Below are 25,426 nucleotides of genomic sequence, written 5' to 3'. Positions count from 1 at the left end.
GAATCATAATTTGCTCTGAGGTCTTGTTAACTTTGGTTTCAGTGACATATTTTTTCTGAAAAGATTTAGATATAATGAAATATATTATGTCCAGTGTTTAATATTTTGCCACCAATGAAAGATAAATTATTGAAATGGAATATACTCACATTGATTGCTCTGAGGGTTATACATGGATTACTAAATCAAAACAAGGCCACAAAAGATAGAAAATCAATGGATATGTCAGATAGGAAAGGCATAACTGGTGAAATCAACCACTGAGTTGACATTTTTCCTCTTGAAATAATTTAATTTACCAAATTTGAAAGGATTTGTGACTTTGAACATATGTAATAAGGGGGAAAGTGAAAGACTGAATAGATTGATCTGAAATTTTATTGACAGTGCTTCATACAAATGCAATCCACAATATTTTGGGGGGAATCAATATTGTTTGTTTTGTAAGCCAGTACATAAACTTTCTAGGAAATCTATCAAAGCTTTATTATTACAGTATGCACTGTGTAAATATTAACACTTAAATTTAAATAGTATACATGTGTGCATGGTTAGAAAGACATAATATCTTTGTTTTTCCTCCACAGAACTGTTGCCCAATTGCCAGCAGTTGAATTGTCAGCATAAATGTGCTATGGTCAGAAATAGTACAGTGTGTTACTGTGAGGATGGATTTGAAATAAAAGAAGATGGAAGAAGTTGTAAAGGTAACTATGACATGTTAGTCTATTGTTTTATTTTAATAGAGGCTTAGTTAACAGAAATTTGATAAAATATCTTTGCACACTTACCATGTGTTCCACATAGTATTTATGTTCACGTTTTGTTTGTTTTTTTTGAGAGTTATAAGTTGGCTCTTCCCTCAAAACCACATATATAAACATTAGATAAGCCTTTATAAAGTCAATTTTCTTTTTTTTTTTTAATTTGAGGTATAATTCGTTAACAGTATTGTACAAATTTATGCTATACAGCAAAGTGACTCAGTTATACACATATATAGATCATTTTATATATTCTTTTCCATTATGGTTTATCACAGGATGTTGAACATAATTCCCTATGCTATACAGCAGGACCTTTTTGTTTATCCATTCTAAATGTAGTACTTTGTGCATCTACCAACCCCAAACTCCCAGTTCATCTGTTTCCCTCTGCCCCTCTCCCTGAGCAACCACAAATGTATTTATGTGTGTGAGTGTGTTTCAGTTTTCTAGATAAGTTCATTTTCTCCATATTTTAGATTCCTCATACAATGATATAAATTTTCAATTCATATTGCAGTAATGTCAAACATTGGACATATCAACATAGGGTATGTTTTAGTCACTAAAACTTTGAATTTAATTATTTTAACCTTCTCAATATTTTATTCCTGTTACATTGTTGCAGTGTAGTAATCTATTATTAACCAACTTAGGTTAATAACAGTCTTGTAATGTTCCTTCAACTTTCAGATTAGAATTCTGGTGACTGGTATTTGACCAATAGCAATAATAATGAAATAAGGAAATCAGTCCTGAGTATTCATTGAAGGACTGATGTTGAGGCTGAAGCTTCAATACTTTGGCCATCTGATAGGAAGAACTGACTCATTAGAAAAGACCCTGATGCTGGGAAAGACTGAAATCAGGAGGAGACAATGGAGGATGAGATGGTTGGATGGCATCACTGACTCGATGGACATGAGTTGAGAAAGCTCTGGGAGTTGGTGATGGACAGGGAAGCCTGAGATGCTACAGTCCATGGGGTTGTAAAGAGTCGGACATGACTGAGCAACTGAACTGAATAATAATTAACATAAAATATTTATATTTTTAATGTTTTAATTTTGCCTTCATGAATGTCATACACCAAATGTTTAGTTCCCAAAATGACTCTACTCAGCCATATTGAACTATTTTAGGTTATTTCTCCATTCTATAGAACTCTATTATATTTATATATTTAAGTATGTGTGTGTGTGTGTGTCCACAATATAAAAACTTATATGGTATATAAAATCTATATAAGGAAAACATGGAATATAGAATCTATGTATAAAACTGAGGAATATCTAGATTGTCAGCAACACGTATAAACAATATTTTCCAAAGAAATTGGTGCTTTGCTCATTACTTTAAACCTCTGCTTTAATATTTTAACTTTTACCTTAAAAACATAATCTTAAAATTAGAAAAATCCTCAGAGAATATTTTTTAAAATCCTCGTGACAAAATTAGAAAAGTGAGACCCAGAAAAATTAAGTGATTTACTTAAGTCTGCACCTCTTTTTAGTAAAATACTTGGGAACTAAAATGCAGATCTCCAGAGCCCAGGTATTCTTATCATAGAGGCTCATTGCTTCATAATGTACAACAGGCTTAGTTTCTCAATTTAAATGTTCCTTGACTACTCAGGATTTTTTTTTGCTTTTCTTTAGTAAACTCCTTTCTTTGCTTGGGGTCAGAGGATGGGATTGAGTTCTATCCTCTGATCACATTTTTGGCCTTTTGATGACCAATCCCATTCTGAGATTATCTAATGGTCCCACCGTGAGTTACCTCATTAGTTTAGATTTGAGAGTATTTCAGAAGGCCTCATTATAATTACCAGAGAAGGCAATGGCACCCCACTCCAGTACTCTTGCCTGGAAAATCCCATGGATGGAGGAGCCTGGTAGGCTGCAATCCATGGGGTCACTAAGAGTCAGACATGACTGAGTGACATCACTTTCATTTTCACTTTCACTTTTCACTTTCATACATTGGAGAAGGAAATGGCAACCCACTCCAGTGTTCTTGCCTGGAGAATCCCAGGGATGGGGGAGCCTGGTGGGCAGCCGTCTATTGGGTCGCACAGAGTCGGTCACGACTGAAGCGACTTAGCAGCAGCAGCAGCAGCATTATAATTACAAAACCTACTTTGTATAATTCAGAAAATTACAAAGGTTAGAAACTCTGCCAGAAACTGAGAACAAAGACCAAATAGATATTTTCATTATACCCAGGCAGTTTAATCCACTTAACACTCTTGAGAGGAGGTTCATGGATTTCTCTTTCTTGCCTGCCTTTTTAATATTGGTATCCTGCAGAATTTTTCTATATCCATTTTCTGACTTACCCTTTCTCTTTGTGGGATCAAGTCTCTGCTATTTTTTAAAATCTATTATCCATATGCTATTGATTCTCTGAATCTCCAAGACCAACCTCACCTTGTATTATTCACTGGTCCCATATTTCCAACTACTTATTAACATTTACTCAAGGATGCTCTGCAGACATCTCAAATTAAACACATCCAATCAGTATTTCCTCCCATGATATCCTCTAAAGTGTGTGAGTGCATGTTCAGTTGTGTCTGTCTCTTTGCCACCCCATGGACAGTAACCTGCCAGGCTCCTCTGTCCATGAAATTCTCCTAGTAAGAATACTGGAGTGGGTTGCTATTTCCTTCTCCAGGGGATCTTCCCAACCCAGGGAATGGACCTGAGTCACCTACACTGGCAGGTGGATTTTTTTCTCTGAGCAACCAGAGAAACCATGGTATACCCTAAGGGGGGTTTCAAATCTATATTTCTTATAAATTAAACCACCATTCACTTCCAACATATCCAATCTAGTCTCACATGTTGTCTTTTTTATTTCTTAAAACATTTGAGTCTATTCTCTCTTCTCCATTGTTACTGCCACTATAGTTCAAACTATTATGACTTCTAAACACAATTTGTTGTATGAAATTAGCACATAGGTAGTTTTGCCAGATTCTTACTCTATATTCATTAATCCATTTTTCATAGGACTTTATTTAGTTTTCAAATACAAAGTAGATCATAAAACTCCTATAATTAATGTTTCCCAGTGCCTATACGGTTATAGCACTTTAGCATGCAAATAACTTCATTATCTCATCCCTAGACTATTTTCCCAATATTACCTCTTACTATTTCCCTATATTTACCCTTATTCCACTTGAAATTGTTTGAAATCCCTACTGTGTCATCCCAATGATTTTTCACATGCTGTTTTGTTTAACTGCAATACCTCTTTCCATCTGATCCATTTTTATTTAGTCTGAGGAAATCTAAATCATCCTTTAATCTCAGCTCAGTATGAAGCCTTCACTTAACATCCTCCCTTCAATTCCAAGCAGGTTCGTTTACCTCTCTCTGTTTCTATCATAACTAGAATGCCATTATTATACGGAAATGCATAGAAATGAGATTCTTATTTCACTAGACTTGTTTCAACATTTGAAACCATGTTTTATCAGTTTTAGTTTCTTAAGGGATTAGTATAGTGCTTGGTACACAGGACAGACTGAATACACATTTGTCTAAATTATTAACTGACAGATTGCTTTTTTTGTCTGGTTGGTGAACAATCATTAAGTACCTGCTGCTTATAGAGGTTTGGACAAGTGCTGGAGGAAAAAAGTATTGGCAGTGGAAGGAGTGAAGAAATAGGTGGAGGTCCATAGATATTAAAATAAAAAATAAGATAAAATTTTTCTTTTTGATAAATATTTAAGTTTCCTCCTTTTATCTAGTGAGGGTAGTTTACATATCTTGGCCCAGAACTTTCATTTAATGTGTTCATTGAAAATTGTGTTTCCAGACTAGTTCTTTGTTAAAATACTGAAAAAAACAGATTTATAAACACTAGAACTCTGGAGCAAATATTCATCAGAGTGCATGTAATGCCTTTACACAAATAGCCAAAGACTTTTAGCCTGGCCATCAAAAATGCAAATAAATTCTCCTTTAAAGTAAACCACTTTATTTTAAGCTTGATCTTGTCCATAACTCTTAAAATAATAATGAATTTTATGTTCAGATTTTGAAAAGATATGTTGGAATTGGCTCTTTCTTAAAAAAAAAAATAGCCTATTTCCAAAGTTTGGGGAAAAAAATATATTCTTCAGGGGGGGAAAAGTACCCAACAATAAATCTCCTTAGAAATGATGCCAATTTTCCTTTTAGATCAAGATGAATGTGCTATTTATGGTACATGCAGCCAGTCCTGCATAAATACGTATGGATCCTATGCTTGCAGTTGTGTGGAGGGCTACATAATGCAGCCAGACAATAGATCCTGCAAAGCCAAAAATGGTAAGTTATCTATTTTTTTGTCCTTCCAGATTTCATTTCCTGTTTATAGTTTCTTTTCATTAGAAAAGAAAAAAGTCATATTGCTTTATAGCAATATGACTTTGAAGAAATAGATCTTTCCTTCATTTTAATTCACTGATCCATACTTACAAATTCAGAGCAGTTCTTTTAGTTGTCACTGATCACTACAAAACTCCTCGCATTACAGGAAGCTTATAATGAACAAAAAAACCTGTTCAAAGGAAATGGGTTAATTGATTTGCATTACCCCTCTCTCTCCTGGACTATATGATAGATTCCCAAATGGTTTCTGTGGCTTACTGCTTCCCTCTAAAATTCATGTATCACATAATAAAGTTATCTGCTAAAATATAAACCAGGCCACACCATTCTTTTGCTTAAAATCACCCAATAATTTCACTTATGTTGAGAATAAAACCCAACTTCTCATAGGACCTCTAAAGGCTAATGATCTGGTACCATTTAATTTTCATCTCATCTCCTACTACTTCTCCTTTTATCATACACCAGACAGCCTAGTTTCCTTCTCCTTCAGCCATTCTCTCTTTCCTTGAGGTCTTTTCATTTGCTGTTTGATCTGCCTACAATGCTTTCCCTAAGATAGTCACATTCTTATCATTCAAGTCTTAGCTAAAATGTCAACACTCAGAATGACCTCTGACCATTCTATTTAAGGGTGTATACTCTCTCCAACAGTATCTTATTTCCCAACTATACTTATTTATTCATACCTATTCTATAACAGTATGACTTTTCAGTTTTATTTTCTTTATAGCACTACCATTTGAAATGAACTTATTTATGTAATTGTTTGTCACTGGGTTTACCCAGAACAATATAAGCATTATGAGAGTACAGAACTCATCAATTTTGTTTGCTGTTACTTAATCAGTTCTGAAAATTGCCTGGAACATGTAAGTATTCAGTGTGTATTTATGGAAGGAAGGGAGGAAGGAAGAAAGGAAAAAGAACAAATTGTTCTTTCTAATTAAGATTACTAAAACGAGTGTTGTCCTCTTAAGCGTTTTCATTTCATGTTTCAAAACTGCCTTCCCTTTATCTTTTACATGCATAGAAAGCCTAGGTTTTCTTCACAGTGTTCAGTCTAAGTAAACCCTAAGTATTGTTGGTTTGCTAATGAGGTATTCTGTTGATGATAGGATAACACTGTTTGTGTGTGTGTGTGTGTGTGTGTGTGTGTGTGCATGAAATGAATTAGCTTGGAGACAATATATGAAAAGATTATACATGGTATTCCATCTGGCATCTTCTAACTTCCTCCAAATTAGGTTTCATTTCATGTATTTTCAAATTATGATGTTTTAATAAGTTAATCAATGTCCCCCTACTCACTTTTATTAGCAACTGAGAAATTAGACATGGACTGGGTTCCCTTTCCTGAAACTAAATTGAGCAAAGCATTGGATTTGCTCTGCAAGCTATTGCTGCTTCCCTTTACATCATAACCTCATGTTGCAATCTCAACTATTTCTCTGAGATAGTATGCTTAATGATTTACAAAACATATTTGTATAGAAAATTACCAAGAAAGGAACTCTTTTACTTCTTGTTTATTTCTTTCAATTGCTGACTTGGTTTATGAGGTCCTATTTATTTTCAGGTATAATTCTCCAGAAAAAATAGGTCAAATTATATGTTACTCTTTTTTTCCACCACTGAGAGTTCTGAATTAATATATTGACAAATGAAAGAAGTAGAAGGCTTTTTCGTTTATTGATCCACTCAATATTGCTGTGAATACACAGGGAGAATGTTGTATAATAAACCTTATTCAAAGAAGGACTTTCTCTCTTTTACATGGACTGGTTTCTGACAAAAAGAAATGTAAACAAAGAGAGCTGGCATATGATATTAATTATGCATCAAGGATATTTGATGACTCTACTATTGATGATGGAATATATAAATGCCTTCACTTCTAAGTGGTTGGCTTGATGATAATATTGGAGTATATAATTAGAACAATACACAGTTTTCATGGGAATGTTCCTGTGGTTTGTAATTGGGGAAGAATGAATAATATTGTAAATGAGTACAAGTCTATAACATATACTGACTAGTTCTAAAGGTCACATGGATATTTAAACAATGCATTTGTATAATTAAAAAGAAAGTCAAGAGTGGGATGATTTGAGAGAATAGCACTGAAATATATATATATTACCATATGTGAAATCACCAGTCCAAGTTCAATGCATGAAACAGGGCATTCAAAGCCGGTGCACTAGGACAACCCTGAGAGATGGGGTGGGGAGGGATGAGGGTAAGGGTTCAGAATGGGGGACACATGTACACCCATGGCTGATTGATGTCAATGTATGGCAAAGCCCACTAAATATAGTAAAGTAATTCACCTCCAATTAAAATAAATAAATTAATTTAAAAAATCAAACCCAAAGACTACCGTAGGCAGCTAGAATTGCACACAAAAGGAAAGTTCTGCAAAGGCCTTACTAGATAATAGAAGGGAAAGCAAAAGTTCTGAGGATAAGTAACCCTCTATGTGAAGGCAGAGTGGCAGAATCAGTAGGTTGGGAAGCTGCTATTAAGGTGGTGAACTAGCTTAGAACAAAATAAAATCACAATTGCTCCCCAACTAGTCACCCTGAAAGCTTGCCTGTGGAACATTATTTTCAATGTAATATTTGATAGTAATAAGGAAAATTAAGTTAATTGATTGTCCCATTTTTGCAATATAATGACCAAATCCAAGTAAAATTCAAGCTCTTTTTAAAGAAATGCTTCTAATAGGAGAGGGCATTTTAGTCTGTGTGGCAGATGGAAGAAAAGATTAATATGAGGCAGAAGGCCTTTTCATACCTGATAATCCATGCAGTATAGACAAAACCTTTTTTACACTTAGTAAGACTGACCTGATTACTGCAATATAGAATCAAGTGTTTCAAAGTTGAGAGCAACTTCAAAGGTAGCCTAGTCCAAGTATCTGTACAATATCAAAATAGTTAATTTCCAAATGGAAGAAAGTCTGCAATCTATGTTAAAAAAATTAACTATGCATACTTGATATTATTAGGTAGGAGGAGGCATGCTAGAATGTGAATGTCATAATGAATTGTTCATAATTTTAGAATGGGGCAAACATTAAATCTAGTAACTGTCAGGCATCTATAGGTATCCAATAAGACATCCTGTATATTTTTTATATTTTTTGAAATCAATTCTAATAATGACATCAACTCTGAACATGAAATGTTTTTCTTTGTTTATTCTGTTTTCTTTTTTTAAATTTAACTTTCTTTTAACTTAGGCTGATTTTGTTGTAGAAATATGTATTAAATATGGGCCCCCCCTGATTGACAGTGGGCCCATGGTGAACCTATGAGAGTAAAAATAATAGTTAAGGGTGTATAATTTACAAACTACTGGCAATTTTGAATGAACTGATGAATTCAGTCTCCTCTAACTGTACTTTTCAATGTCTTCACCACTTGCTGAAGGCAAGTACTTACCTCAGTGTTCAGTTCTGTGGTACCTGTAGGGCTTTACTGATTACACTAAAGTAGCAGAAAAATAAAGAGCACTAAATAATTCTGTGTTCATCAGGGGAGAGGCACTGCCTTAAATGGTACCAGTGAGAGAGAGAGCATACTTCTTTGCCATAGAGGAACCAGAGTAGAGAGAAAAGAGAGCCCATTAAATAACCTTGGGGTTCTGTTACAACTTATACTTTGGTATTCACTGATTTGGGTGAGAGTAAGGAGACACTTTTTAGGCAGGAACTCTTAATTGTTGCTCAGATAGTAAAGACTCTGCCCACAATGCAGGAGACCAAAGTTTGACCCCTGGGTCGGGAACATCCAGTGGAGAAGGGAATGGCCACCAAGTCCAATAATATTCCCTGAAAAATTCCACGGACAGAAGAGTCTGGTGGGCTACCATCCACGGGGTTGCAACGAGTAGAACACAACTGAGCAACTAACACTTAGTTGTAAGTAAGACTAATTATAATACCTGTATAAACCATAGGAGCACACTTCCAAACAGTGTTAGAAATTGTTTCCATAGCACTTGCTTTCTTCAAATCCCTTAGGATTATACCGTGGAAGTGACAAATAGATTCAAGGGATTAGATCTGATAGACAGATTGCCTGAAGAACTGTGGGTGAAGGTTCCTGACATTGTACAGGAGGCAGGGATCAAGACCATCCCCATGGAAAAGAAATGCAAAAAGGCCAAATGGTTGTCTGAGGAGGCCTTACAAATAGCTGTGAATAGAAGAGAAGAGAAAGGCAAGGAGAAAAGGAAAGATATACCCATTTGAATGCAGAGTTCCAAAGAATAGCAAAGAGAAATAGGAAAGCCTTCCTCAGCTATCAGTGCAAAGAAATCGAGGAAAACAATAGAATGGGAAAGTCTAGAGATCTCTTCAAGAAAATTAGAGATACCAAGGGAACATTTCATTCAAAGATGGGCACAATAAAGGACAGAAACTATATGGACCTAACAGAAACAGAAGATATTAAGAAGAGGTGGCAAGAATACACAGAAGAACTATACAAAAAGATCATCATGATCTAGATAATCACAATGGTGTGATCAGTCACCTAGAGCCAGACATCCTGGAATGTGAAGAGAAGTGGGCCTTAGGAAGCATCACTACGAACAAAGCTAGTGGAGGTGATGGAATTCCAGTTGAGCTATTTCAAATCCTGAAAGATGATGTTGTGAAAGTGTTGCACTCAATATGCCAGGAAATTTGGAAAAGTCAGCAGGGGCCACAGGACTGGAAAAGGTCAGTTTCCATTCCATTCTCAAAGAAAAGCAATGCCAAAGAAGCTTAAACTACTTCACAATTGCATCTCACATGGTAGTAAAGTAATGCTCAAAATTCTCCAAGCCAGGCTTCAACAGTATGTGAACTATGAAATTCCAGATGTTCAAGCTGAATTTAGAAAAGGCAGAGAAACCAGAGATTGAATTGCCAACATCCTCTGGATCATTGAAAAAGTAAGACAGTGCCAGAAAAAACATCTACTTCTGCTTTATTGATTATGCCAAAGCCTATGACTATGTGGACCACAACAAACTGGAAAATTCTTCAAGAGGTGGGACTACCAGACCACCTAAACTGCCTCTTGAGAAACTTGTATGCATGTCAGGAAGCAACAGTTAGAACTGGACATAGAAGAATAGGCTGGTTCCAAATTGGGAAAGGAGTATGTCAAGGCTGTATATTGTCACCCTGCTTATTTAATTTATATGCAGAGTACATCAAGAGAAACACTGGGCTCCAGGAATCACAAGCTGGAATCAAGATTGCTAGGAGAAATATCAATAACCTCAGATATGCAGATGACACCACCCTTATGGCAGAAAGCAAAGAAGAACTAAAGACACTCTTGATGAAAGTGAAATAGGAGAGTGAAAAAGTTGGTTTAAAGCTCAACATTCAGAAAACTAAGATCATGACATCTGGTCCCATCACCTCATGGCAGACAGGTGGGGAAACAATGGAAACAGTGACCAGACTTTATTTTGGGAGGCTCCAAAATCACTGCAGATGGTGACTGCAGCCATGAAATTAAAAGATGCTTACTCCTTGGAAGAAAAATTATAACCAACCTAGAGAGCCTATTAAAAATTAGCAGACAATATTTTGCAAACAAAGGTCCACCTAGTCCAAGCTATGGTTTTTCCAGTAGTCATTTATGGATGTGAGAATTGAAATATAAAGAAAGCTGAACTCCAAAGAATTGATGTTTTGAACTGTGGTGTTGGAGAAGACTCTTGAGAGTCCCTTGGACTTCAAGGAGATCCAGCCAATCAATCCTAAGGGATATCAGTCCTGAATATTCATTGGAAGGACTGATGCTGAAGCTGAAACTCCAATACTTTGGTCACCTGATGTGAAGAACTGACTTATTTGAAAAGACCTTGATGCTGGGAAAGATTGAAGGCAGGAGGAAAAGGGGATGACAGAGGATGAGATGGTTGGATGGCATCACTGACTTAATGGACATGAGTTTGAGTAAACTCCAGGAGTTGGTGATGGACAGGCCGGCCTGAGTGCTGCAGTCCATGGGGTCACAAAGAGTCAAACACGACTGAGCTACTGAACTGAACTGATAATCCATAGTAGTACACCTCCAAATAATGTTAGACATTGTTTCTATAGCACTTTCTTACTTTTCTACAGTTGAAAAAAGAGACATATAAAATATATCTTCCTATGGCTCCTACTTCTAACTTCTACTATCCTCTACTAATAAATAGTTTAAATTTTCCTTTTGGAATGTGGAGGAATATCCATGGTTTTCTGTCAAGACTGGATCTACTTGAAGGGGGAATAGGCTGGTACTTGTATACAAAGGGAAGAGCCCAGGAATTAAAAAAAAAAAAAAAAGGAAATGGAAGAACCCCTGTTCAGTGGATCATAGTCTCATCAGTCACTTGTGATGATTGAAATTCAGTTCAGTTCAGTTCAGTCACTCAGTCATCTCCGACTCTTTGCGACCCCATGAATTGCAGCATGCCAGGCTTCCCTGTCCATCACCAAGTCCCGGAGTTCACTCAGACTCATGTCCATCGAGTCAGTGATGCCATCCAGACATCTCATCCTCTGTCGTCCCCTTCTCCTCCTGCCCCCAATCCTTCCCAGCATTAGAGTCTTTTCCAATGAGTCAACTCTTCGCATGAGGTGGCCAAAGTACTGGAGCTTCAGCTTTAGCATCATTCCTTCCAAAGAAATCCCAGGGCTGATCTCCTTCAGAATGGACTGGTTGGATCTCCTTGCAGTCCAAGGGACTCTCGTCTTTTCCAACACCACAGTTCAAAAGCATCAATTCTTCGGTGCTCAGCCTTCTTCACAGTCCAACTCTCATATCCATACATGACTACTAGAAAAACCATAGCCTTGACTAGACGGAACTTAGTCAGCAAAGTAATATCTCAGCTTTTGAATATGCTATCTAGGTTGGTCATAACTTTTCTCCCAAGGAGTAAGCGTCTTTTAATTTCATGGCTGCAGTCACCATCTGCAGTGATTTTGGAGCCCAGAAAAATAAAGTCTGACACTGTTTCCACTGTTTCCCCATCTATTTCCCATGAAGCAATGGGACTGGATGCCATGATCTTCATTAGTAAAGTATAATTGTGTTATTATGTTATTGTTGTTTTTAATAACTTCCCATGTTAAAATCTAAATATTCCTAGGAAGGGTAATATTGTCTTTGTAATCCTGGTAGTTTATGGAACTACTCGGTCAGACTTTTTTCAGTCTACCATCTAGCTAAGTAGCTCCCTGCAGAATGATATGGAATTATGTCTTGACAGTGTGAAGATATACTATTTAGCATTCTTACTATTTTTAGATAGCCCAAAGGATTAGTTCTTGCACAGTTTGTCATTTCATTGAGGCATAACTATGAATGATACTTGGTGACGTGAATGTATATGAGTAATTCTGAGCTAGGAGGAAGGCTTGTAGACCAAGAGCAGCATAGAAATCAGGATTTGTTGTTTTTCGCGAAGTCACGTATGCATGGAGAAAATGATGTACACTATGGTAAGTTGTAAGTGAGAGAAATAACAGTGCCTGGAACAGAGTATGTGCTGGGTAAAAGTTTGTCAGATGTTTTAAGCAATTTCCTAAACATTCAGGAAGCAGAATAAGGGTACTAGAATATTGAGGATCAATAAAAGGAAAGTCAAAAGACTGGAAAAGTTTCAAAGGGTAACTTAAGTTCAGCATTACTTTTCTTTTCTTTTTCTTTTTTTCTACCCACACAACTGTTAATGAGCTTTCCAGTACTGAGGTATACAACTCCTCATGAATATTCTATGTTCTATATTTTTGTCATTTTTAAAATTTTACTTTTTTTTTTTCTCAGCTGGAGAACATCAGTTTCACAGTCTAACACTTTTCTTGATATCTTAAATGTTTTTTCCAGCAACAAAATTGCAAGATTGATAACAATCTTACCTGCTATGTTTTTCATGTGGCATGACACCTTTGATTTACCCATGACTAAAAAGTATATTTGACACAGAAAAAATGTGTCTTCCATTTTTCTTACCACTTAACATCTTAGCTGCAATATAGCTGTGGATGTCTTTGGCTATTAAAAATTACATAGCAACATTTGTGGGCTTTAGATATGACAATCAATAAACTTTGTTTTCACAAATGGCAGAATATATTACTGCAAATTTCTGTCACTGCATTTAATTTTTGTAGACTAGCTATTGACCTATTATTGAAACCCTAATATAGAATATGTGATAGGTCATGTAATGTTCTACAGTTAACTCTGTTTCTTTGTCTTAAAATTGGACCAACAAAATGAAAAATAAAAACAAATGAGCCAATTTGAATTCATAGAAATTACAGATGGTTTAATTTTAAGATTAGACATGGACAGACTTCTCTGGTGATCCAATGGTTAAGATTTCACCTTTCAGTGCAGGGGTGGTAGGTTCAGTCCCTGATCTGGCAGCTAAGATACCACATGCCTCCCTGCCACAAAGCCAGAACAAAAACAACAGTAGCAATATTGTAACAAATTCAATAAAGACTTTACAAAATAGTCCGCATCAAAAAATATTTTTTAAAAAAGTTTAGGCATGAATATATATATTTTTTCTATTGCTTTGTTTAAGGAATGTAGAAGTATAGAGATATTGAAACCCTCGGAAAGCCAAAGGTTAAAACCTAATGAAAAAAATGTTTTTATTTTTCTAATTAATCAGAAAATTTTTTTTCAGAGAGCCTTCAAGGCATTTCCCCTGTATCAGTCGCAGACAACAATGTACTGAATAATAAGGGCAGTTAAAGAATGCCTCTTGAGCAGTGCTCCCCAGAGTTCATACTTGCTCTTGACTTTGATAACTCAAAATATGCTTATTCTCCCTATTTAAGCTGCTTAGAGGCATTTTAGCCCTGAGAAGAGAAAATCCATTGTATTGAATGTGTTTTTAAATGTGTGTGAGCATTTCTTCTTAGCACTAGGACTCACATAGCCTCCATTTTTGCTTTGTGTGAAAGACAATACTTGCCAAGTTATTAGATAATTTATATCTTAACAGACTTTAGAGTTTTAGAACAACATACCATCAAATTACAAGGAATATATCTGGTAAAGTATCTAGAAGCTCGGTATATAATCACAATTGAGTACTGAAAACCCATCTGTCTTTGTAATAGCAAAGTAGAAAATTGCAATCTTAATAAATACGTGTTATGTAGTTATACCTGTTGGCAGCCTTGTCAGAAACAGTGAAATAGATTAAATGACCTTTCCCTCTTCCACCTCTAGGTAATGAATTTTCATATGTCTACCTCCTTCCTCCTTACTTGAAGATGATAATCTTTCATATTCCCCTGAGGAAAAAGAAGCAGTCAAAAAAGAATTTTCTTTTTCACCCTGAACTCTCCGAAATCTACCAATCTATCTGAATCTAGCACTATTCACTTTTTCTCTTATTTGAATGAAGAACAAACTGACTTTGTTCTTAAGGCCAGTCCCTGCAGCTGTGCATCCATACCACCTTTTCTCAACTGTATAAGAGTGAGACTCAGGCAGTTGCTTCTTTATTCCTTGAATCATCAATATTCTCTTTTCTCCTGGATCATTCCCATCAGTATACAAGGATCTTGTAAATAGGCTGCAAAATAACTTCTTTAATAACTGTATTCCTCTCCAGTTACCACTCCATTTTCTTTTCCCATTATGCAAAAAGTGTGTTGTCTATTGCCTCCTCTGTCCTCAGTGAGCCTTACATTCTTATCACTTACTTACACCTCTGTTGCCAAAGTTACCAGTGACCTCCAGTTGCATAATTATTCAGTTATCAGTCCTTAGCACACAACTGATCTTGTCTCCTCCTTGAATACTTTCCCTTTTAAAGAGTATATTCTTGGAGTTCTCTTATTATTAATACCTTACTGTGCTTTTTTTTTTTTTTTTTTTGCTTGGTTTATTTTGCTGGGTAATCCCCATTTTGCCAGTATATTTTGCACAACTCAGTGTTCAGTGCTTTGGACAAGTTCCCTTCTTCTATTGATTTCTTAAGGCTTTCATCCTGTATCAGGACTTTAAAAACACATCCTTTTCCACGGTTCTATTAAACATCTAGAGACTAAAACTTGCAGGTTTTTGTCTCCAGCCCTACATGTTAGATCTTACTCATTAAATACCAAACTCACTTAAATACTGAGATCCAACGTACTAAGTCCATTTGGATATTTAATGGAAATATCAAATTCCATGTCTCCAAAAGCTTTTGATGCTCTGTCCTAACAATGTTTTCTCCAATGATGACCATCTTGGTAAATGTGACCCTTTTCACTCAGTTGCCCAAATCAAAACACTGTAGTTATCCTTGACTCCATTCTTTTTCTCAGACTCTTTATTTTAAATTTTTAAATATATTCTGAATTGGACTACTCTTTCTAAAGAACAGCTTGCATCCATATTACTACCAATGCTTTACTTTTCTTTGTAGAATTTAATACTGCCAAAAAATACTAAGTAGTGTTTGCTTGCTTACTGACTTTTTCCTCCAGTAAAATGTAAATTCCACAAAAACAAAAATTTTATTAGTTTTGTTAACTGCCGTATCTCTAGCATTTGGACGAGTGTCTGACAGAGGTGAGTTATGCCCAATAAATCTTTGTTAAATATATAATTGAATATATGAATAATGAGAGAGTATTTTCTTTTTAGGAGACAGAAGTGACTTTTTTAAGGGCCCTTGTTTTCAAACTGGAAATATTTTAAAGCCATTTTGAAATAAGCCAATATATTTTACCTGTTGAACTCAGTCATTACTGGTTATTATCTTAGAGGGACAAGTCTGAGTTGGAAGAAATGTATTTCTATAGCTAAAGAAGTTTCTGTTTGCCACAGTTAGAAAGGTGACTAGGAGAATCAGAAGTTGCCATAGGCCACTCCTCAGTGACTACTGTGAATTATCCATCCCTGGATTGTCTGCTAATTTTTATATTAATTCAATAACCTAAAATTTGAATGAATTGTTCTTTAAGAGTTACCAAAATGACTTTCAATTTAATTATATTTATACTTTAATTACATTCAGTATAAATATATTTGATTTTCCTGATTAAACATAATAATGCATTATTTAACATTATTTTATTTATTAAAATATACTATCATTCTTAAATTTAAAAAATTCAGTAATGGGTTATGAGACGTCAAAAGTTTCGGAGTAACTTTGAGCTGCCTGTATATTGAAGCTCAGGGGTGTGTTCCTGTGTTGCTGGAGAATTTATGTGCTATGTCTTGCTCTGGAACTTGTTGGCCCTTGGGTGGAGCTTGGTTTCAGTGTAGGTATGGAGGCGTTTGATGAGCTCCTATTGCTTAATGTTCCCTGAATTCAGGAGTTCTCTGATGTTCTCAAGCTTTGGACTTAAGCCTCCTGCTTCTGGTTTTCGGTTTTATTTTTACAGTGGTCTCTAGTCTTCTCCATCTATACAGCACCAATGATAAAACATCTAGGTTAAAGATGAAAAGTTTCTCCACATTGAGGGACACCCAGAGAGGTTCACTGAGTTACGTGGAGAAGAGAAGAGGGAGGGGGTAGTTAGAGGTGACTGGAATGAGATGCGATGAGATCAGAAGAGGAGAGAGCAAGCTAGTCAATAGTCACTTCCTTATGTGTGCTCCATAGTCTGGACCTCTCAGAGGTATTCACAGAGTTATACAGGGAAGAGGAGAGGGAGGAAATAGACAGAGGTGGCCAGGAGGGTAAGAGAGAGGGATGAAAAGGAGACAAATCCAGCCAGTAATCAGTTCCTTAGGTGTTCTCCATCGTCTGGAACACACAGAGATTCACAGAGTTGGATATAGAAGGGATGGGGGGGAAAGAGACAGAGGCTACTTGGTGGAGAAAAAGGAGAGTCCAAAGGAGGAGAGAGTGGTCAAGCCAGTAATCTCGCTGTCAGGTAAAATTGGGTAGTGAAGTTTGGGTTTTGAAATGTACAAAATTGACAACAAAAACCAAAAAGCAAAGATTAAAAATCTAGAGTAGAGGTTGGATTTTCAAAAATACAATATTAAAGAGAAGAAGCAGAAGGAAAAAAGAAAAAAAAATAAGAAAAAAAAACCCACAAGAATTATTAAAAAACACCAACAACAACCACACAAAGACTATATATGGTGTTTGCCTTAAAAAAGTAGAGTCTTTTTTTTTTTTTTTTTTGAAAAGTAATAGTAGGTTATAGAAATAAAAATTAGAGGAGAAATAGAAGACTTAACAATTTTAAAAAAAAAAGAGAGAGAGAAAAAAAAAAGGAATGATTGTAAAAATAGTAAAGATATATCTGGCCCTTCTCTGATGTTGTGGGCCATGTGGGGTCACTTCCAAGGCGGTTCCCTCTGTTTAACTTCTTCTGTTTGCTGGTCTCTTCAGTATCTGAATTCAGTCCTGACACAGGGGGTCGGAGAACTGCTTAGAAAATAAAAAAAAATAAATAATAAATAAATAAAAAATAAAAATAAAACATAAAAAATTCAGTAAAGTATCTTTAAATATATTGCAAATTGTGCCAAGTAAGGTCTTCAGGTAATAGGAGGAATACTTCTTTGATCTGATAGATTTTCTCTTTATTAAGAAACAGGGATATTGTGAGAGCTACTAATCTGCAAAATGAGAAGTGCTTTTTTTTATGCATGGTATGTTAATTGGCTTTAATGTTTTTTTTTTTTTTTTGGAAAATGATCCTTATTCCTGTAAAACAGCATATTCCATTGCTTCTCAATCATCTTCAGATTGAAATATCCTCTTCATGAAGATATAGGTATTTCACTAATAATATCCAGATAACAAAAATGTTATATTGTTTTAGTCTATAATTCAGCTTGATTGGTAGTTTACCTGAGTGAGTTTTGGCAATGTCCAAGACAGGATTGCACTGGCCTAACATGCCAACACCAAACACATCATCATTTCTTAAAACTGACTCTACTTTTTTTCCCCCGTTTCACCCTGTAACCCAAATTGCAAATCTCCACATCCTCCTTTCATATCCATCCTTCCACATCCTATTATCTACACAAAACAGTCACTACAATTTAAAACTTCTACTTTATCACACCATACTGTCTCTACTTAAGAACAAAATACCATGCATTTTAGGTACTTATGACCTATTTCCTGAGAAATTGGAAGAGTATTTCTCTGTTCAGGAATCCAGCTATTGTACATGTGTCTACACGATTTTTTTTTTTTTTTAGGAATAATCTTGGGTTACTGTCCTTATAATTAAAAACATAAATACCTTTCTTTATAAAATAAAAACTAAAAATACAATAAAGCATTTTCATCCAATCAGATGATAGTTTAGCCTGTGTGAAATCTAGTGTGCTCCTAAACCTCTGACGATTCTTCAGGCCTTACATCTCTCCATTGGACACTGCTTCCAATAGGAATCTTGGCACAAATAATCATTCTTTCTTTCTATACTGCATCAATCTAAAAGGATACAGAAATGCCTTTTGCATTTACCTATAGAAATAGATGGGGAAACAGTGGAAACAGTGTCAGACTTTATTTTGGGGGGCTCCAAAATTACTGCAGATGGTGATTGCAACCATGAAATTAAAGGCACTTACTCCTTGGCAGGAAAGTTATGACCAACCTAGATAGCATATTCAAAAGCAGACACATTACTTTGCCGACTAAGGTCTGTCTACTCAAGGCTATGGTTTTTCCAGTAGTCCTGTATGGATGTGAGAGTTGGACTGTGAAGAAAGCTGAGCGCCAAAGAATTGATGCTTTTGAACTGTGGTGTTGGAGAAGACTCTTGAGAGTCCCTTGGACTGCAAGGAGATCCAACCAGTCCATTCTGAAGGAAATCAGTCCTGGGATTTCTTTGGAAGGAATGATGCTAAAGCTGAAACTCCAGTACCTTGGCCATCTCATGTGAAGAGTTGATTCCTTGGAAAAGCCTCTGATGCTGGGAGGGATTGGGGGCAGGAGGAGAAGGGGACGACAGAGGATGAGATGGCTGGATGGCATCACGGACTCGATGGACGTGAGTCTGAGTGAACTTGGGGAGTTGGTGATGGACAGGGAGACCTGGCGTGCTACAATTCATGGGGTCAGACACAACTGAATGACTGAAGTGAACTGAACTGAATGCCTTTCCAACTTCATTCTGCAATACTACACCAAGGCAATGTAAAACAAGACTTTTACAAACTACCTTCCCATCTGATATGAGTTATATTACACCACTTTAAAAGTAAAAACAAGTTTAAAAAGTTAAATGGGAATTACATCTATCCCACTATATTTTGCTTATCCATATTGTGTTCCATGTGTCATTTCCCAAATGCACCCCAAATTAAAAGTAAGTTTATCAACTTGACATTAAAAGCCCAGTGCAGTGTTTCCTCAACCTACTTTCTCATCTACTACAAGGCCTATGTGAGTATGAACCTAATTCATTTTACTTAGTAGCTTTGTGATCCTAAGTAATTTACTTAAACCTTAAATAAACTTATTTTCTTATCTATAAAATATAAAAAATATTAACACCTGATTCTTAGAAATATTGTGAGCATACAATAAATGAGTAAATCTGAAACATACAATACAGTGTTTAATTCCTAAAATATGCTCAAAAGGGTTAACTGTTGTTATTATCATGATGAAATACTTTCACCACTAATACATGTTCCACCCTCAGAAACTGAAAACTTAAGTCAGTTTTCCAACATATCTTAGTCTTTCCCACATCTTTGCTTTTGTCCAAGCTTTTTGTTTCACCAGACTTCCTTTTTTCTTTTTTTTTTTTGTAAAAAAAAAAAAAAATTCTCTGCGCATTCAATTTCTGTTCATCCATTAATGCACAGATGAAATAAAATGTTATCATCATTAAGTAACTTCTAACTCTATTTAACAGATAAATCTTCATACACTTGTGCTGCTATAACAAAATACCACAGACTGGGTAACTTACAAGAAATTTATTTCTTACAGTTCTAGAGGCTGGAAGTCTGAGATCAGGGCACCAGCATGGTCTGGTGAGTGCTGTCTTCTGGGATACAGACTTGTCCTATCTTGAAGAAGGCCCTAGAGATCTCTCTAGAGCCTCTTTTATAATGCAGTAATCCCATTCATATGGGTTCCTCCTTCAGTATGTGAGCACTGCCCAATCCTCATCAAAACTGTCATCTTAGGGGGTTAGGACTTCAACATATGAATTTAGGGGAAACAAACATTCAACCATAGGAAGATATATCTAACCATTCTTTGGAATTCAGTGTTACTATAAAAGTTTGATGAAAGGTACCAAACCTGACTTCAAAAATATAGATATTTATACTTAATTACACTTATTTTTTCTATTAGATTATATCTTTCTTGAAGACAGATGATATAGACATTTATGCTTAATTATACTAATTTTACTTAAATTTTCTATTAGATTATATATTTTTTGAAGTCAGACTATCCTGTTTCATATACTGGTTGAAATGCCTTACATCCATAAATTCTAAAAAATAAAAAATTCAATAAATAAAACATTTTCATTCAGTAAAATAGTAGTTTAGCATAAATGCATTATGACAATAAAAGGTAGTGCTAAGATAACTTAAAGTATAATTGCAGTAATTGCATTTTCTTGCTTGGAGCAGTACTGTTTTTAGTGCCTTTTAATGTTTCCATTTTTGATTCATGTTTTAATTTTCCTTCTGTAAAATGTGATAAAATAGTTTCTTCTGACATATGACACTGCTGCTGCTACTGCTAAGTCGCTTCAGTCGTGTCCGACTGTGCGACCCCATAGACGGCAGCCCACCAGGCTCCCCCGTCCCTGGGATTCTCCAAGCAACATCACTGGAGTGGGTTGCCATTTCCTTCTCCAATGCATGAAAATGAAAAGTGAAAGTGAAGTCGCTCAGTCGTGTCCGACTCTTAGCGACCCCATGGACTGCAGCCCACCAGGCTCCTTCGTCCATGGGATTTTCCAGGCGAGAGCACTGGAGTGGGTTGCTAGTGTATACTTATTCTAAATATCATTCATTTCAGTCAAGAGATTTTTCCATTAACACAATAGTTAAGGAAAAGAGAGAAACAAATATAGCCATATATGTCTTGGAAATTAAAATATTTCAACCCTATATCTTTTTTTCTACTTGGATGGTTAATTTTATCCACATTTTTAGTTTGGCTTAGTTGACTTTGATCTATAATTTATTACGCTATTTGAATAATACTTTTCTATCTTTTTTTAAACTATATAATTTCCTCCTAGTATTTCATATTCAACTTTTTCTGTTCATTGCATAATTTTAGAAGGTTTCTTTTTTAATTAGGTGTCTTTATGTAGATTGTTCTTTGTTTTGTTGCATATAGCTACAGTTTATGTCCTATGAAAAGTGAAAGTGGATGAAGACAGTTTTCCTCCTTCAACATGAATCAGTTGAAAGTCTGTTGCAGAGATTTTTTTCAACCTAAGTCTTAATTCTCTAAGTTAGAATACTGACTGAGTACTTTCTTGTGTTTCAATCTCTTCTGTTTGGAAGGTTGATATTTATTACTCCTCATTAAATATTGATGTATTAAATCTTTTGACTTAAGTCATTTGATGTGTTTTCCAACTGTTCCTGTTGGGAAACTGTTTACTGACTCCAAGTGTGGTATCTGATTAAAGCATCACATTCATTCTGGTCAGTCTGTTATCCTCATCACCCAAGCTAATGATAGATTTCAACTTGCAAGTGGAAACACCTGGTAATAATACCCACTAGAGATCTATGCAATTCAGGTAGAGATAGATAAGTTGCCAGGCTTATGCCAGCTTTCATCAGGAAGTATAAAATAAAAGACCCTTAGCCCATGATGATATTTGTGGGTTCTTATTGTTCAGTAATTTTCCCCACTTCCATATCAGGCCTTATGTTTTATTTGTCTAAAGAGGAAAACTATAGATAATATTTAGCAAAAACACATGAGTATCACTTCACTAAAGCACATCACAGCTAATATAAGTATCCTTTCTCCAGTATGTCATTTGAATTTTTAAAGTTACCATTATTGTATCAAACCACATCAGTTTACAAAACATCTGACTTTCTCTTTAATGGTGTTCTGTTTATCTGAGGCTTTAAAATCAGTGGTTGATACATTTTGCATTAAGATAAGCAACTGATTCATTCAAAAAGCAGCCACAAAATGTAATAGATTGATTAGTTGTGTCAACTAAGCATTGCCTGTATTGACCACTGATTCATTTTTATATCAGTGTCTCAAGAGAAACTCAGTGTTCCTTCATATTCCAGCCTCTCTCCAAAAAGTGTCAATGACATACTTAAATTTGCTGACTAGTAGCCAGTTTGGAAATTGTTGTCTACATCTTGGCAATGTTAGTTCATTTTTGAATGAGAGGCTATTTCAAAAAAGGTCATTTCAGTTGTCAAATGAAGACATTAAGCACTAACATTAGTGTTGGTGCATCTTTGCTAACCAAATTATTTTGTAACATTGCACAGAATATTTCTAAAGAATTTTACTATGTAAGCATTCCATGTGTCCTTTGACTAATTCATAATTTGTAGTGAATGATCAATAGGTTCCAGACTTTTTATAAATGCTAGAGATATAGCAGCAGAAATAGAAAAATAATGCATCAGAGAAAGAAATCTGATATAGACAATGTTTGGTAGTGATAAGTGAAAAATAAACTTGGGGATGTCTACAGAGAGTGTAAAAAGTTGTAGTTTTTTTTACCAGGTAAAGTGGTAAAAAGAAGTCCTAACCAGAAAGGTGCCATCTAAATAACGCCCAGAAAGGACGTCAGCATGTCATGTCAGCCATTCCAATATATGATGATTATTCTAGAAAGAATAGCTCTGGGATGCCATCCAGAATCTTGTTCAATGAGCAGTAAGAAAGTTGGTTTGTGTTAAGTCAGAGTGAGAGAGTAGTAAAGAGATGAAGGAAATGAGGGGAAATCCTAATGATAAGACACATCACATAGGGCTTATAGGCCATTATAAGGCTTTGACTTTGACTTTGATTGAAATGGAAACCCTTTGAGGAATTGGGCAGAAAAGTTACTTGATCTACTTTTACATTTTAAAGACAAAGTTGGCTATTGTATTGAAGATGACTCAGAAGGAGGAGGGCATAGAGGAAAGCAGAGAAACCATTGGAATTGTGATGATCTGGTTGAGAGGTGTTGGCAGCTTAGGGCAGGATGTTAGTAGTAGACACTGAGAAGTAGTGGGCTTCCTGATAGGTTTGACGTCAGAGTCCAAGATATTTTTTGACACGCTGGAGGTAAGGCAGAGAAAAAAAAGAGGAGCTGAAAATTCCCCCTATTCCCTATTTAGAACAAAAGCTACTCTGAGTGGAGTTAAACTTTCAACAGTGATTTTTTTATGGAATTTTACTGTTCAGTTCAGTCGCTCAGTTGTGTCCAACTCTTTGCAACACCATGGACTGCAGCACGCCAGGCCTCCCTGTCCATCACCAAACTCACGTCCATTGAGTTGGTGATGCCATCCAACCATTTCAGCCTCTGCCGTCCCCCTCTCCTCCAGCCTTCAATTTTTCCCAGCATCAGGGTCTTTTCAAATGAGTCATTTCTTCACATAAGGTGACCACAGTATTGGAGTTTCAGCTTCAGCATCAGTCCTTCCAGTGAATATTCAGGACTGCTTTCCTTTAGGATGGACTGGTTGGATCTCCTTGCAGTCCAAGCAATTTTACTATTCACTTTATATATTAAAGAAAAAAAAATTGAGATTCTTTTAAATTCAAATTTATCTAAAAATTACCAGTCTTACCTAGCACAAGCAAAGATATATTCCAAAAACTAGTGTTGAACAAATTTCTTTAACCGCAAGATCTTATTTTCCTGACTATAGAGAAGGAATGTGGAAGGAAGTGGTGCAGTGACCATAATCTACTCATTAAGGAAATGTGTGATTGTTTAGCTCCTGGGGTCAGTCAAGGAGCCAGTGAGGTTGAGGTCACAGGAGCCTGTGAGCTTTACATGTTTTGCTTTAGAGAATCTATTTTTGACCTCATACATCCACCTCAAAAAAGTAGCTCTTGCTCACAAAGCAAGTCTGCAACATTGTATAGATAGGTCAATCTAGATCCATATCATTCCTAAGAAAAGTTCTCATAATGTTTCCTCTATTTGGCAGCATTGAAAGCAAATAACATTATCCTCAGATTTAAAGAACACATTATGACTAAGAAAATCAGGAATACAAATGCTCAGTGGACTATGTTGTCCTTAAAGAAGTAAAATATTATGGTTACTGGAGCAGGTATGGATTACTAATAAAAACTTTTTGAAAGGTTTTTTTTTATTATTATTTTAAAGATAAAAAGTTAAACTGACTTTTAATGAGTATTACAAATTTATCTTAAAAATGTGACTTTTACCCAACTCACTTTCCTCTTTCTATCTTATTCCAGAACCTACAGATAAACCACCTTTGCTATTAATTGCAAATTCTGAAACAATTGAGATTTTCTATCTTAATGGAAGTAAGATGGCAACCTTGAGCTCAGTAAATGGAAATGAAATTCATACTCTGGATTTTATTTACAATGAAGATATGATTTGTTGGATTGAATCAAGAGAATCTTCAAATCAGCTCAAGTGTATTCAGATAACAGAAACAGGAAGATTAACAGATGAATGGACGATCAGTATTCTTCAGTCCTTCCACAGTGAGTTTCAAATTATCTTATATGCCATCCTTTAAGGATTTTATTTACAGACCAGCTGACAGGATTCTTAGATTTCTCAGAATAGCTACTGGCTTCTAGAAAACTATCGATGCAAATATGAATGTTCTTAAATAAGTGTATCCCCTGCATGTTTTGCATATACACACATAAACATAGAATTGCACTGTTATATAAGCAATACATTGAAGGGTTAATTTTAATTATTTCTTTAATGCTTATTACAGTATCACCTACATGAGAACTGTGACTTTTCACTGAATGGTAATTTACAATGTGTGATAGTGAAGGTGGAGATTAAAAACAACAACAAGACACAGAGTCAATAATAAGCTCATCAACTGTAGTATTTGTTAAAATACCTTGAAACTATTAATTTTATGCTAATTGGTAACAACTACCTGTGTTTGTTGACTTTTTTCTTAGTAAATCAGAGTTTTTCTGCATCTTCTTCCAAGAGTAATTTGTAATTTGTGATTCACTTGATTTCTCATGTTGGATATTCACAAACTAGTACCTGTCCTTTTCTTTCTGTATTTCACATTGTCACACACACACACACACACACACACACACACACACACACACACACAC

The 25,426-nt window shown here is 35.5% G+C and overlaps 1 protein-coding gene across 1 annotated transcript in view; it reads left to right on the top strand.

Moving 5' to 3' along the window:
• The window catches only part of LOC120854136 (low-density lipoprotein receptor-related protein 1B-like), a 248,703-nt gene extending 223,840 nt beyond the window's left edge, over positions 1-24,863 (top strand). Inside the window, exons 2-4 of the mRNA XM_040227932.1 lie at positions 588-707; positions 4,961-5,089; positions 24,557-24,863. Coding sequence (XP_040083866.1) covers positions 588-707; positions 4,961-5,089; positions 24,557-24,849 — 542 coding nt within the window. The 3' untranslated portion in view covers positions 24,850-24,863. The remainder of the gene's footprint in view (positions 1-587; positions 708-4,960; positions 5,090-24,556) is intronic.
• The last annotated feature ends 563 nt before the right edge of the window (positions 24,864-25,426 follow it).

This window comes from Oryx dammah, unplaced genomic scaffold (assembly GCF_014754425.2).
Source record: "Oryx dammah isolate SB20612 unplaced genomic scaffold, SCBI_Odam_1.1 HiC_scaffold_27, whole genome shotgun sequence".
Taxonomy (NCBI): domain Eukaryota; kingdom Metazoa; phylum Chordata; class Mammalia; order Artiodactyla; family Bovidae; genus Oryx; species Oryx dammah.
This window is presented reverse-complemented; position numbering and strand designations above follow the sequence as displayed.